We start from the raw sequence: 15,593 nt of genomic DNA, 5'->3' as shown, positions 1-15,593 counted from the left end.
GCATAACTGCATTGACTTTATGTTGCTCCTGGTCCAAGAACAGGATTATCATCTCAGCACCAAATTTTCTTCTTTATTAAACTGTTACCGATGTAAAAAAATAACTAAGATCAGAGTATGTCCTACTGTTTCCCATCACATCCATAATTTAACATGATAATGCAGAGATTTTTATAAAAAGCTACTTTTAACTAGGAAGACCGGCCTATTTTACCTGCCAGCAGTGTGTCATGGTGACAGATAATTATTTTAATGAATTTAATACTCTTATCTGAATTCCTTATCCAGGAAAGAAAAATACACTTGCAAATAGGAATATGACACCTGATTTAGATTGAACACAAGCATTAATGTAAAGAACAACAAATGAAATATCTAACCCTGAGTGATGCTGACCAGCTGCAGTTTCCATGAACTTTGCAGGAGTTGCAAAAACTTGAGATCTCAGTAGATGATATTTTAAGACATCATACAAAGTCTTTTTCTACTGTTTTCTTTCAGTTTGTCATTTGCGCAAAGGAAGACAGTAGATAAAAACCTAAAGAAATTATCATGTGGAATCCAGATGCCTGAACATAACTATACAGAGCAGGACTTGCAGTGGCAATGCATGTAGAAGCTTGATCAAAGAGAGATCATTAATCATGTACATACAGGTTAGATGAAGGGGAAAGGCCTGAGGAAAAAAACACATGAAAAGTCTTCATCACACAAGTACTTATATGATTGCTTCATAGCTTTTTATGGCCTTAAATCCAAGCTAAAAACGCATTATCTAAGGTGGTCTAGGGAATATAGCAAGGATATACCTTCGGAGAATGAGAAAAGGTTTTGTAGCATTCCAAATTTCACCTACTGGTGATAAAATAGCTGTAAGACTGCAGGAATGACTTCTTTCATGGAAGACTGAAGGAGCCCTAGAAAAGCAAGCAAGATAAGTATGCATGTTTTAGAAGAATTGTTTCTAACTACTAATTTTTTATTGGCTAAATACCAAACACCTTACACAGTGGAAAACAAGCATTTTATTTCACTAAACAAAGAGCTTATTTAAAGATTTTTACTATTACTACTTTCACTGAAATTTACTTGAAAAATACAGATTTGAGCACACATAAGATACAGCGTACAGATGAATAACTCAGTGGTCTAAGTTACTTTTCAAACATGTCAAGAAAATGTTCTCTTCTCCAAGCAAGATGAGAACAATATACTGAAGCAGCACACTAGCTCTAAGTATCAGACATTCACTGACTTTCAGAAATAGCCTCTCTTTTAAATTGTCAAGATTTCAGTAAGCAGCCTTGCTTTCAGGGAAGCTGTGGGTTTCATGTACAACCCGCCATTTTTGGTGGCAAGCCAGCAAAAACAGTAGGAATTCCCAAATTCTGTCTTGCTACCAAAAAGAGGTGTGTTTTCAACAGCTGTGTCAGCACAACAGTCCTTATGGCCACACCGTAAACTGGAAAAATAAACTGATCTCGGTTTTTAAAAGTGTAACTAAAACAGTGCTACTTTTAATCCAAATCAGATCATCGGTATGATCCCCAGCTCAGAGTTACAAACAGCTGGGGCAGCACGACTGTGGAGCCACAGGTGGTGGTGGTGGAAGGGAATAGGAAATCCTTAAGATCTGCAGCCAAGAACAGGCTATGTGGAACTGTACATAGGACTGTATACAACTGTCATAGTGACACTCCACATTTTCTTCAGAGATAACGTCAAATTAAGAAATCCCTCTCTGTTCCTTGCCCTGGCTGCTTCAGCTTGTCACCTTCAGAGTTTTGTACTTCTAATAGTTTGAGAAGTTACATCCTAAAATGTATCTCAGAAATCATCTGGGTTAAGGAAAAAAAAATGCATTTTTTTTTCTAATCTTACTCTCTTACATTAGCTTGAATTGCTAATTACATTACCTCTGTTACATTGCATGAATTTTGGGACTAGTAACTGGGCGTTGGCAAACTCTTAAGCCAGTTCTTGCATCACAGAACACATAAAGGATCCTGAACATTTGAGTCAAAATGAAAATCCTCTGAAAATCAACCCCAAGGTGCTCCTGACTACACAGCCCAAAACTGGGACATCTCCTTCAGGAAGAAAATACCCGTATCCCACTTAAAAACCTGGATCCAAATTTGGTGAGCTATGGTTCTATGAACTAGGTGCATTACAGGTTTTGCACTCCCCACACCTTTCATTTTCACATATTTACAACCCTATGCGTCTGTAAAACACTACCAAAAGCAATTCCTATTCTGCAGTTATAAATGGCTATGCAAAATGTAAGATGGTAGAGAAATGGTCCCTCTAGGTTAGGTTCTGTGTTTGGCTGAATTGCTTTAGACTCTATTGATACATCTATCACCTTTGATTAGAGCTGTTGATTATCAGCCCCTCTGAAAGACAACTCGTAAGTTTCTGAAGCTGGGTTCTCCATGTTGCATCAAAACTCTGCGAGCAGTTCTGGAAAGAAAAGTCTCGAGCCTTTCCACTGCTCAGTCTTCACACATTGGTGCAAAACCCTTCAAGCGGAATTGTTTAGACCACATAACACCCACAAGTTGCAATTTATTAAAGTTTGGCTGTCTAATCACCACAGACTTTTCCAAAGTCGATCTCCACAGTAACAACTATTTTCTGCTTTACTGACTCAGGGAAATTCATTCTAGTTTTTCTCCCCTTACCTCCCATCCACCCTTTTATTTCTGTGCCATGTTTCCTCACTCTCCCCTGCATCTACTGTGCCTTTTGTGGTCGAAATAACTACAGCTGGTATATCCCCGTGTTGCTAGTGGAGACTGGGATGGTCTGCGCGATTTGTCCCCTCACCAGCAGATCTGCCCTAAACTTTCCAGTTTGGCCACAGTTTCCTCAGTTCAGTAACAGTAACATGAAATCGTGAGTAATTATCTGGAGCTTCTGGTAACAGAAACAGGTAATAGCAAGCTGCAATGTTTTGTGGTTGCCGTCGGTTACTTCAGGTTTGCGACAGGCAGCCCAGCAGCGCGCTGGCTACGAGCTCCGTGCGAGGAACGACCGCCGAAATGGGGCTGGGAATTGCCACAGGAGAAATCCTGGATTTTTTTTTCTCTCTCTCTCTTTTCTGAGATTGATTTTAGTCAGCTTTATGTAAATGCTTTATTCACACACAAAATACGTGAAAAGCGGGATTCCCCCGCGTAACGCCGTGGTTCCCAGCCTCGGGCCGGACCCAGCCGCCCTCACAGCCGCCGGCCGGAGCCCTTTGAAAGCCCGGCGGCCCGGAGCCGCCCGGTGTTTTTTTTCCAGCACGCTTTTGTTCAGCGTGGAGCCACCCTCCCGCCGAACAAAGGGCCTTCCAGCCGGGAGAACTTGGACCGGGTTCAACCTCGACAAGCAAACCGCTTCGTTCCTGCGGAGCCAACCTCACGGCTGCGCCAAGCTCACCCTCCGGCGCCGTGAGGGTTGGTCCCCGGCCCCAGGCACGCCTTCACGGCTATTTGTGACCGGGACACAGACACCACCTCGAGGTCTGGACACCTCAGCGTGCGAGGAGACGGCCCGAGCCTGACCCGGACGAGTCCCGGAGGTGCCTGCCCGTGCGGTGCCCAGCGGCAGAGCTGCTGCGGGATTCGAACCCTCAACGCCGCGGGAGGCTCGCGGGAGGCCTCTCTCTCTCCCCCCCTCCCACCGCGCCCCGCCCCGCCTGCTGGGGTCGCTGTGTCGGCCGCGCTCCCCGCTGGCGGGGCCGCGATCTCTGAGTCACGCGCTTCGTGATTGGGCGACCGCTTCCCGCCGGCCAATGGGAGGCGGCCTCTTGCGCCGACGCGACGCCCGCCGCGGGCGCCATCTTGCCGCCGGCCGGGGTAGCGGGAGCAGTGAGCCGTGCCGCGCCATGCCGCACTACCAGGCCTGGGAGGAGTTCACCCGCGCCGCCGAGAAGCTCTACCTCGCCGACCCCATGAAGGTGAGCAAGGGCCGCCGCAGCCCCACCTCGAGCCTGAGCAGGGCCCCGGGGGAGCCTCGGCGGGTCTCGGGTGAGGCCCTGGCTGGCGGCGTGGACGGCTCCGTGGCTCCGACGCTCTCGCTGTGGTGTCCTTCGGCTGTGAAACCGTGTCCCTTTGAATTTTTCTCACTAATAAAGCAAAAGAAAGCGTTTATTAGCTCACGGGTTGTGTTATTACCTGCAGCGTTGCTTCAGGGGGTTGTTTCCTAAAGAACAGTTGCTCTAGGAGTTAACTTCTTGCTATATGACTGCTCTCGGGTTTGGTAACTTTTTTTTAGGTATACGGTTTGAGCAAACTTCAGCCTTGCAAACGTTTTGGCCAAAAAAACAGTGCAAAAGGTAATGTGGGAGTCATAAGCCTGAGAAGACATCAGCAAAAAGGACTTAGTTTCGTTCACCAAAAGTAGGGGACACAGAAGAACCTCCAGAAGTAGCATGTCTGCCTTTAATTAGCATAAATGCCCCCTTCATGTGCAATTGTCACTCATCTACTGATAATAAAGTAAACTGTTGTGTTGTACCCTCTTATGCTCTGCAGTATCTAATTAAGTGAAGACTTTGGGAAGGGTGTCAGCGCAGCCAGGAGTTGCTTTCCCTCTTATGAAAAAGATTGCGTAGGCCATGGAGCCGCAATATGGGTACTCTCCTTCTAACTTGTAGGGGAGCTAGCTTGAGAAGCTTTCATGCGCAATCACGCTCTTCAAGGAACTGAAGGAAGAGTAAGACCTGTGGGAGATGCGTCTGTGTTCTTTTGGGGCTGATTAAGCTTGGTAGTGAGTGGTCTTGCCTTTTGTGGGAGCAAGATAATGCACACCTGTTTGCAACTGCCCCTGTCCTGATTCTGGGCTTGCTCAGTTGAGAGACTTAGTTAGGCAGCTGTTGTGGCCAGAAGAAGACCGTTTCTTAAACAAGAAGGATAAACTTGTAGAGAGATCCATTTCAGAGCAGAAATCTCAAAATGTATTTTGTAGTCAAGGTGGTGGTTGATGATATAGCAGGTCACTGTATGACAAAGATCTCTTTATAGCTAGAGTTGTCTTAAATCAGAATGTTCTTAAAAGCACAAGTTAGTTTTCTTCTAGATAGCGTACTAATGCTAGCTGACACTAGAAACAGTAGATAAGAAATCTCCTTGGCCAGTTCTGCATTCAGTAGGAAGCATTTAATGCTCAGTCAAATGCTGAGAGTGTTGATTTTTATCACAGTGGTTTGGAGAACTTGTGTAATTTGAGAGTCCAGAAGGGCTATGGGTAGACTGAATCTCAGGGCAGGGTACTACAGTAGGAATTATTTTTAGTGACAAGCTGAATGCTTGCTTTCTGACTTCAAATGTAACCTTGTTGAGTCTTGAAAGCAGTTTAATTTCAAAGAACCCTCTACAGTGCTTTGGTTTTAATTACTCTAAAAATGTTATTCTTGTATCTTCCCTTTCCACTTGTAAAAGTCTTGTAATGCTTCAAGCCTGTCTATAGGCTTTAATGTTGCTGTTGAATTAACTGTAGTGACAGGAAATACAGCATTTACACAATATTTTACTTCTTTTCTTCTACAGAACCTAATGTTGAGTTTACCCCACTCAGTCGATCCTTTTCAAGTCTTCGCATAGAACTATTTTCCTAAGTGTTTCTTGTCTATAAACACAACTTTTCTTTCTCTTTTTTCTAAGTGTGATAGATGGCGAGTGTGTGTCTTGTAAGGAAATTGCAGGAGTCATGCCAATACCTGTTATTGAGGCCTCTGCAACTGCCATTGCTGTACTTACAGTGGTTTTGAACATGCCCTGTGTAAAGCTCACTGACATTACTGTAATACTGATTTAGTGTGTTAGGCAAGGAAATGTGGTGATGCAACTTCTGAACCACACTGGCTGTTAAGGTTTGCAGACAGTGGAGCTGAGGACCACCAAGAGGTAGTGAAACGGTGAAGCAGTATATAACTTCAGTGAAAGGCAGTCTGAATTTGGGCAGTCTTCCCTCAGATATGTTGTGATGGTAATAGATGTTAATTTGTAGATGTTAATAGCTATAGATGTTAATTTTTAAAATGTTTGTCATTTCAGGTGCGGGTTGTTCTCAAATACCGACACTGCGATGGGAACCTCTGTATCAAAGTAACGGATGATGTAGCTGTAAGTAAAGAACATAGTCCCCTTTAAAAGGCATACTGTACCTCTCAAGGACTTGCACTTTGCTGTCAGTCAGCTTACGAACCATTGTCTTGAGCACCTGGGGGGTTTCAAAAAAAAAAAAAAAACTAATTTTGCTCAGACTTCCTTAGTTTCTGTCTGTGACAAATGCTGACCTGTGTTCAACTCTGCATAATCCAGTGGAAATTTGAACACTTCAGTGTTTTTTAGAGGTCTTAATGTAATTGTTAGGATTCTGTGAAAACAAGGAAACAAGCATTACAAAAACCTTAGACCCTCTCTCCCTTTGAAAGTTCTTCATGGAACTACGTTGGTAGCTTCCACTTAAGTGCATAAGGATCATCTTCAAACAGCTGTTTACTAGTGAGAGTTCAGTCCTTTCAACTTGCTCGGAGTGGTAACAACTTGAAACTGTAGGGTTATCTGCTGCTTTGTGATGAGGAGACGCTGGAGTGGTACCAGACTGAACTGCAAGATTCACTTGCACTTCAGAGGTCCCATCTTCTGAAATAATGTTATGGTGCCATAACCACTTGTTATGCATTCAGCAGAACTTGTGCTACATACCTGTAACGCAGACTTTTGCAGCGCACTTTCAGTGGTTGCTGTACAAGGCAATGGAGCAGCTGCATTTATTGATTGCTCTTGTTCTAAATAGCACTTAGAAATGTTTGAAATTAGGATACGAGATGTAGACAGCAGGTAGAACTGGATTTGCATGTGCACACCAGCAGCATGTTCCCGGTGCTAGTGATGTTAAAGCCAAGTTGTTCTGCAGTCTGAGTAACCATCAGTAAGTAGTATGCCCTTCTCTTGGGTTCAGATTTGGAAAAATTAGATTTCTCCTTGCTGGGAAAAAGTAGTCTAGCATTGGTATTTCAAACGTCCGGGAAAGATGCAAAACTTCAGTAATGACACTTACAGAAGAGATAATAGGGCTTACAGTGGGTGAGGTGATGAAAATGGGGCACTGATAACAAGCCAGTGAAGGGCAGGTCAGTTGATACCTTCCATGGTGGAAAATTGGAGTCAGGTGATTTGTGAACTTCCAACTGTTTTCAGTTATAGACCTTCTTATGTGCTGCCTGTTGTGAGAGGCTGTTACGCTGTTTGAATTGTTCCTTCCCTTTCTGTAAAGGGAGAGGAGAGAGGGTTTCTTTGCTGCTAACTGCAGAACTAAGGAAAAATCAAACTTTTTTTTCTATTCTTTGTCTCTGAATTAAAATAGCTTATTGCTGGCAAAAGTTGCTGTGTTGAGAGCACTGAAGGATGGACCGTTGTTTTTTTTTATTATTATTATTAAATAGGCCTGAACAGCCATGCTTATCATGTACAAGCATAAGAAGTTGTTATCATGCAAAAAAACCCTAAGCAGCCTTTTTATGATCAGTCACTGATATTACTCTTGTTCCTTTTGCATTTACAGGCTTGTCACGTGAAATAATTCCTCTTTATCTTAATCAGATATTTTCACTGTTTAAAGCTGTCTCAAACAGATTTTGCTTGGGGTAGGGGATCCTCTTCAGTAGGAAATACTGAACTGTTTTTATGTCACTGGCAGTGTGTATTCGCTTTCAGAATAGAGAATAGGAGAGTAATTTTGTTATCTAAACATAGTAGATTTTAAGCCTAAACAAGGGTGTCCTTAAAGACAGTTTTAAAGTGCAAGTTTTAGCACCTTTTTTGAGAGAGAAGACACTCTCAAAATGATGAGCTTCACTACTTTTGAAATGGAAAGCAAGAGCCTCTGAGAAAACTTGATACGTATACATCTGTGTTTAAAACTTAAAAGAGGGTAGGCATGTATTGGTGCTGCCTTGTGGTAACCAAATGCCACAAATCAGCATTTAAGTACTTACCTTCTTTTGTGTATTCAGGCACAAATTTGTTGCAACTATGTACAGGATAAAAGTAGTGCAAGTGAAATCTGATATTAAGCAACTTTCTCTTCCAGTGTCTGCTATATAGAACAGACCAAGCACAAGACGTAAAGAAGATCGAGAAATTCCATAGCCAGCTAATGCGACTCATGGTGTCTAAGGAATCCCGCAGTGCTGCCATGGAAACAGACTGAATTGCTGAAAAGAAAATGAATGCTCCAGTCATATTTCACTGGAAGAAAATATCTCTGAATTGAATGAATAGTGGGACAGGAGATGCTTCTATGTACTGAAGTGGACAAGCTGACAAGTCTGAAGTATTTTCTTCCCCAGACTCCACTTTGGAAAACTATGAAAATAAATGCTTTCAATCGAAAGCTTATATTTATTTTTGGGAATTGAACAAGAAACTATTCTTACACACTAAGTATGTTAAGAAGACAAATCTTTACAAATGTATAGTACTTCTGCCTGATTTTGATGGCCCACATGTGTATTTCTGGAAAGTTGTGATAAAATTTCATATAGATTTCATTGTGTTCAAATGTTATGCTGATGTATTCTTACAGTGAGGTTTATTAACCGAATACTGTAGCATGATGACTGGATCTAATAAATATTTACGTAAATGATATATTTGGGGGGGGGGAGGGTAGAAGAATGGGTGTTTTCTGAATTGAAATGTTAAAATTGCCAATGTATACTAACGCTGTCACTAGCAGGATTTTAGATCTTTGTATTGATCTTGGTCATATGTTGTGTAACATTATCAGTGGTGCAGTCTGTAGAACTGTTATTGGCTAAATAATTAAACTTCTCTATTTAAAACCTTAAAGTAACACTTAGATTTTTGCAGTTACCTAGCAATACTCAAGCAGATAGTTTTTCTTGTTATGCAAATACTGATATTAAATATCAGAAGCTTTTTTTCCAATACTTGAACTATTTTATACTAGCAGGGGGAACCTTTTCCATCCTTGCCTCAGGCAAAGAATATCAGCAAGACGTATTCTAGAAACTGTTGCCTATTATGTTAATAGAAAAATGCAACCAAACACTCTCCAGGGTCGTCATTTTAGCAGCTTGCTAACTGCATTTTCAAATGTTATATGTGGCAGATGGATGTCAGCCAACTGAAAAAATGGATGAAAACCAGCTTAATAAATACTTAACTACTGCTGACAAAAATAGATGAATGCTCATGTGGCTTAGACTTTTTCCTATTGTTGCCTCTGGTAGGGTGATGGAAACTTTAGCTGTCTTTTGCAAAGGCTTTTTGCTTGACAACCCAGTAGCTGAAATTGATACTTGCTTTGACTAGGCTTTGAATACCTGAAACCAGATGTTTTTTTAATGTAATTATGCTATTAAGCCATGAAAGCAAAACAGAGCTGTACAAACGCTTGTCTGTGCTGGCATTTAAATATAATAAAACAGCCCTCTTAAATAACTACCTGTTCTCACTTACGTAAAAATAATTGAGCTACTCAGAAGCAGTGGAATTCCCATATTTTCCAAGGACTCAAACCAAAACTGAGGCTTGGATATTGCATGAGAATACCACCCATTCAGCTGATCATACAATGTTGCATACTGTTGGAAAATTGAGTGCTGGATTGCTGGTGGCTACTCCAAATTCTAGTACATAGGTGTGACTGCCGTGTAATGTTTTTTCTTTTGGATTGTTTTTTGAAATACAGATAAAATCCGGAGAGAATGCTAAGCTTTGTTCATAATTAAACTGTGATGATGAGGATTTTAATTGGTGTTCCAAATTATTGTCTTAATACATGCAATTAAATATTAAGTATTTAAACGATTTTAACCTAATAACCTAAAGCACTGTTCTACAGCATGTATGGTTGCTATACAGAAGTCACACATTAAGCTTTAAGCTGTTGACAGGTATAACGGCTGCAGCTATATCAGTGTAATTTTTGGCCGCCTCTTATAAATTGGTTTGTCACTTAGATGTCTGCTGTAAGCTAAGGTACAGAAAGGCTTGAGTGGTATTTGCTTGTGCATGAAGGATAAAAGTAGAGAGAAAGAGAACTGCAGGCAGACTTGATGCACCAAGGGGCTGAAAGGCTTAAACAGGTTTTAGAGGGGACCACTGCTGACTAGTTGAGGGGGGATTACAGGAGCAGTTTTTAAGGAAAAGAGGCAAGGAAATGGATTTCTAGTTTTCTAAACTTAGAAATTATTTCTGTAAAACTATACAGAAATATTAATACTATTTTCTTAAGGGTATGGGTTACTCGGACTGTTTTCCAAATACGTGCAGAAAAATGCAGATGGTAACATGCAATTATAATGAACAAGAATATTGATAAAGCTATTGCTTAAAAACAAAAAAGCTTTTTGTAGGTCCTTTAGAAAAAGAAGGACATGTTTCTTGACTTTATCCTGGAGTTTTTAACTACTTCAGTACTGTTTGTAGGATAGTAGAAATGTTGTGAACTCAAAGCTTCTTTTTCTTGCTTTTACTCTTGCTGAGAGTATGGTATGCATGTGTGCATTGTACTGTAGTCACTGTATCCTAATAAAACTTTGTCAGTGGGTTAGCCCATCATATTGCCAACTACTTGAAGGTGTCCATTGATATGTGATGAAAAATCAGCTTAATATGTCTGCTGCTGCACCAAAGAGTGATTGGTTCTATCTGCATTTGAAGCACAGAATTTGGCAGCCCAGCATTATCACCAAATGTTTCTGTTTCCCAGCTGGCAGTTTACACCAATTACAGGAGCGGATAGGTAACTTGTGCAGTAATATGTGACCTTTGCAGCAGAAGTGGAATGATTAAAAAAAAAGATGGTTTCTCTTCCTCTCTTGTTTTGTTGCTGCACCTTAGTCATCTTCAGCAACTGTTTCATTCTGCGAGCACAGTTTAGTAAACAATATGGGTCTTTTCCTTTAGGGGTTTTAATTCTGAGCTTCTGAATATATAGTCTGTTCTACAGGCATATTCTGGATTACAGGAAGATCCTTAAATTATCTGTGGAAGTGAGAATTGGTCACAAAAGTTTGGGTTTAGAGATGCTTATGCTTTGCTTTTCACCAAAGTCCTGAGCTAACACTTTGAAGAGCTTCAGATTTGTTCTGGAAAATTAGGTGCTTTTGTGCTTGAGCCTGTGAAAATGGGAAATGGAATTGAAGTCAAACAAGTGCTTCTAAGAATGCTATAACTTGTCAAAATAACTATATTTTACCTCCAAGTTCCTTCCTGCAGTGTAAAAAAGTGGGTAATATTATTGAATATTACTGTATATATTACTGTATTACTGTTTTGCTGTAATAAATGTGAAGGAACCTTGGTTTCTGCCTGACATGCTCAGAAAGACTTTGATGATTACTTATTACAAGAGGCTGATTTTATAAGGGAATACATCATCTGGAAAGCATGTTAGCCCTCTTGCTATACAAATCTCACTTCACTCCTATTAAGTGAGGATGATATCACAGTATTGTCCTCCAATGTACCTGTGCTTTTTTCCTTTCTTTTCCTTTCTTAGGGAAAGATATAACACAGAAGTAGCCATCTTTTGAATGATGCTTGATATCTAAAGTAGAACAAAGAATATATAGCAAATAGCTGACATGTGGCTTTTATTTTCTATGTACGTTATTCTCATCTAGAGACCAGATTCTGCAACAGTCCTACTTCTTCAAGAGACTCTGAGCATTAGTGGGGGACCTTAGGGAGTGGGATCATGGTTGAAGACAGTATTATTCTTTGTAGAATGCACTGTGCTAAGGTACCTTCAAATGACTGAAACAAAGTTGTTTTGGTCAAGCATATCTAAGGAGCCTTCTTGTAAAGATCCTTTAAGAATGGTACCACTAACGACTTTGTTTTCTTTCTTTCTTCCTTTCTTCCTTTCTTCCTTTCTTCCTTTCTTTCTTTCTTTCTTTCTTTCTTTCTTTCTTTCTTTCTTTCTTTCTTTCTTTTAAGAAATGTCTGGTCTGTGAAGAACCACATCTTCATTTTGCTTAAGTTAATAGTGATTTGATTCCCAAGACATGGAGGTGTCTATTCTGAAAACTTGATACCGCTTTAAAGGTAGATGCTGCATGACTCAAGGTAATGCAACTGTTTGTTTATATAGATGTTTATCTTTTACACAGGCCTTGAAAGCTCAAAGACGGGTATTTAAATACAGGCAAGAGTTGAATCGTCTTTGTTGCTGGAGATGACGTAAAAACATACCTTTCATCTGCTGCTACTTTTACAGTTAGTAGACTCTTCAGACTGACTTCCAGATAAAGCTCCCTAGCTTGTATGGGGCTGAATTATCTCATTTGAATTACCATGCATGGAAGGCAGACAGGGGCTTTTTAGTCTGTAGAGGTGTTCCTGAGATGAGAATGATGCTGTGGTATTTTAGGAGCAGAATAGTTACTCAGCAGAATACAAAGCATAGTTTTTCATTAGCCCCTGCAAGTGTGCTTGGGCTGTTGTAACACTAAAAGCTGTCAGGAGAATGTGGGCTTAAATTGGACCATGTAAAACTAAAGTCTTGAGGACTGACCCAATAAAAACACGGTCGCAACATGACAGCAGAGTTAGTTGCCTTCAGGCTGGTGCAGGCACTATGTTGAACATGGTCTTTGTTTCTGGTGAATATATGTGTTTATTTCTTATGATGTGCCTAAGTTAGTTACAGGTGTTCTTGGAGTCCCGTAATTGTAATTGAGAATATAATTATTTTTGGTCATTCTTAAAGACATCTTTGGTAATTGGTGGCATGTCTGAGTGCTCATATTTGAAAAAATGGCCAGGGTCCTAGCAAAAGCCTTATGCTCAGCCCATTAGTACCCCCCATGAAGACAGTTCCTAGTTTTTGGACATTTTGATACTATAAAACAAAGAGTACATTGTTTCTCTACTACTGTAATGATGGCTTTTATGAAACTGTTTTCTATTTAAATCCAGACCACTGTTACGGATATTTTGCTTTGTTTTTGTAGCAAATGTTGATTGTGTGCTCCCATTTGTCTGTCCCCTTTTAGTCGTTTTGTTAGAACTTAAAACATTAATCATACTGAGAGGTCAGGGAGAGGTTTTTTATTTGTTTTGTTTCCTTTGAAGTTGGATTAGCGCATTGGGTTCATTTTTTGTCTACAAGTGATATCTTCATAAAAGGACTATAGATATATTTTAAGCAGGTTGCTGATGCATATATGTATATCCGTCTATAATATAGTTATCATTGTGTGGCTAATAGATTAAAGGCTTGTCTCAGGGCACTGACAAATGAACACTCATTGACAAATGAACGCGTGTCTTAAAGCTGTTAACTCCCAAGGACATCTGTTCCTTTAGGGAGTCAGCAGATGAACTAATGCTTCAGACTGGTGAATGTGAAAGTCAATGTCTTTAAATTGCCATAAAAGATACCTTTTAAATTTGGAGTCAAGGGGGAAGCTGACCTTTCAGTTAGTGTCTGACTGTTGGAAGTTTGTTCTGTTTTGTAACAAATTTTCTATGGCACTGCTGCCTGGTAGTTGAGGACAGTAGCCAAAGAAATAAGAAAGATTCACCAGGGCTTATACCCATGGAAAAACCTGTGTGTTGGTCATATAGCAGGACCACTTAACACATGACTGTATTTAAATATGCTAATAACCACCCATGTTTTCAACGTGTTTCAACGAGAGAGTCCAGAGAAGGGCAACGAAGCTGGTGAGGGGTCTGGAGAACAAGTCTTACGAGGAGCGGCTGAGGGAGCTGGGGTTGTTTAGCCTGGAGAAGAGGAGGCTCAGGGGAGACCTCATCGCTCTCTACAGGTACCTTAAAGGAGGCTGTAGCGAGGTGGGGGTTGGTCTATTCTCCCACGTGCCTGGTGACAGGACGAGGGGGAATGGGCTAAAGTTGCGCCAGGGGAGGTTTAGGTTGGATATTAGGAAGAACTTCTTTACCGAAAGGGTTGTTAGGCTTTGGAATGGGCTGCCCAGGGAAGTGGTTGAGTCACCATCCCTGGAGGTCTTTAAGAGACATTTAGATGTTGAACTTAGTGATATGGTTTAGTGGAGGACTTGCTAGTGTTAGGTCAGAGGTTGGACGAGGTGATCTTGGAGGTCTCTTCCAACCTAGATGATTCTGTGATTCTGTGTGATTCTGTGATTCTATGAGAGCAAACAGCTACTTTTCAAATAGCTTCCTAACCACTGCAGCAATATTCCATGTTCATCTAATAAATGTGCAAAGACTGGGATTCTGTACCTGGCTAGGTCATAATAACAGCTGGCTGCTGATTCCTGGCACTCCATCGCACTGGCTCTAGTGTGCCTCACAGCCTCAACTGAACCATTTCAGTTTACCAATGCTTCAGAAAACTTAATGTTCTGGAGACTTGCTGGTTTGGTATTGTCCCTGATTTGTGTGCTGAGATGGTTTCACAGAAGGTTAGATGAGTGCTTGAGGTGGTAAAAGACAGGATATGGGAGCTCCCAGAAGGGCTGAGAACAATGGGAGTGAAAAGCCACCAGTTAGGTTGGCTTAGAGAGCCTAAATAACTTGCATTTTGTAATTTCCTTAATTTGTTTGTAAAAACCTTATGTCTGTCCCATTAAATGCTCTATGATGTACATGCCGTGCAGTCTTTACCTAAAAAACTGGCTGTGACTGAATTTATTTCAGTATTGTTCATATGGATAGTACTCAACAGTGTAGAACCAAAGATTGTAGATGATTTTCTCTCTAAAGGCTACAGCTCCCTGGTGGCCTCTCAAACGGAGTAACCAGAACTGAACACACAATTAGGAGTATTTCACAGTTTTATAAAACTGTTGTAATTCTTGTAATGGTGGGCGGTGTTAAGAGGGATCAGCATGTTGAAAGGCATGTATGACCGCAATAGCAACTGTCCAACGTGCAATAGCTCCAAACCGGTAAATTCTTAAGGTGCCTCCAGAACATATTCAGATGGCCACTCATAGAAACACTTGCAAACACTGCAACACCTACGGGATATGATTTCAGTGATGGTGAGAATGGGCCATTTTCATTTCATAATCAGAGAAATGTGTTTTACTTCCTCATTCTTTTGACTTCTGTATTAAGCTTCCTTATTTTCTGACTCTTCATTCCTTTCTTCTTTTCCATTTATTTTAAACTTCTTTCTCTTTAGATCTTTAAGACATATTCATCTTATTTTCTCTTTGTAGTTGACCATGGTGACTTTTCTTTGTAAGAGGAATGTTACACGTTTGCATCTTTACTTTCTTCTGCTTGTGGATTTAATAGCAGATTTTTTTCTCAAATCTGAGCTGCAGTAGAGGGAGATGCTGCATTGTCACACTTGTGAAGACTACATGTGTAGGTGTCAGACATTAATAATAAACTGCATGACCAAGTTCCTTATTCAGTAAAAGAAAATATTTTTCTGGATATTAAATAGAGCACTTAGGCTTTAGCAAATGAGAAGTTTCTTCAGCTCAAACCCTGTTCTGGCATATCTACCTACATTATAGCAATTAATTTACTTTCCTGTAATGCAAATTGCATACTACTTTACATTATTTCGTTTGGCAGATGACTGTCTCCCAATCTGCAACTCATGATGTTTAGATATTA

General features: G+C 40.7%; 1 protein-coding gene across 2 annotated transcripts; it reads left to right on the top strand.

Annotated features, from left to right (window-relative positions):
* The first annotated feature begins 2,872 nt into the window (after positions 1–2,872).
* On the top strand, positions 2,873–8,844 carry SRP9 (signal recognition particle 9). Of its 2 annotated transcripts, none has more exons than XM_040552351.1 (3): positions 2,873–3,949; positions 6,048–6,116; positions 8,089–8,844. In XM_040552351.1, the coding sequence occupies exons 1-3, from the start codon at positions 3,785–3,787 to the stop codon at positions 8,206–8,208; spliced, it is 354 nt and encodes a 117-aa protein (XP_040408285.1). In that variant the 5' UTR covers positions 2,873–3,784; the 3' UTR covers positions 8,209–8,844. The 2 variants fall into 2 exon arrangements, with proteins under 2 accessions (XP_040408285.1, XP_040408286.1); XM_040552352.1 differs by having other exon boundaries at positions 3,780–3,952; positions 6,051–6,116.
* Positions 8,845–15,593: the final 6,749 nt, after the last annotated feature.

This window comes from Cygnus olor, chromosome 3 (genome assembly GCF_009769625.2).
Source record: "Cygnus olor isolate bCygOlo1 chromosome 3, bCygOlo1.pri.v2, whole genome shotgun sequence".
Taxonomy (NCBI): Eukaryota; Metazoa; Chordata; class Aves; order Anseriformes; family Anatidae; genus Cygnus; species Cygnus olor.
The sequence above is the reverse complement of the archived record's forward strand: the minus strand, read 5'-3'. Positions and strand labels throughout refer to the sequence as shown.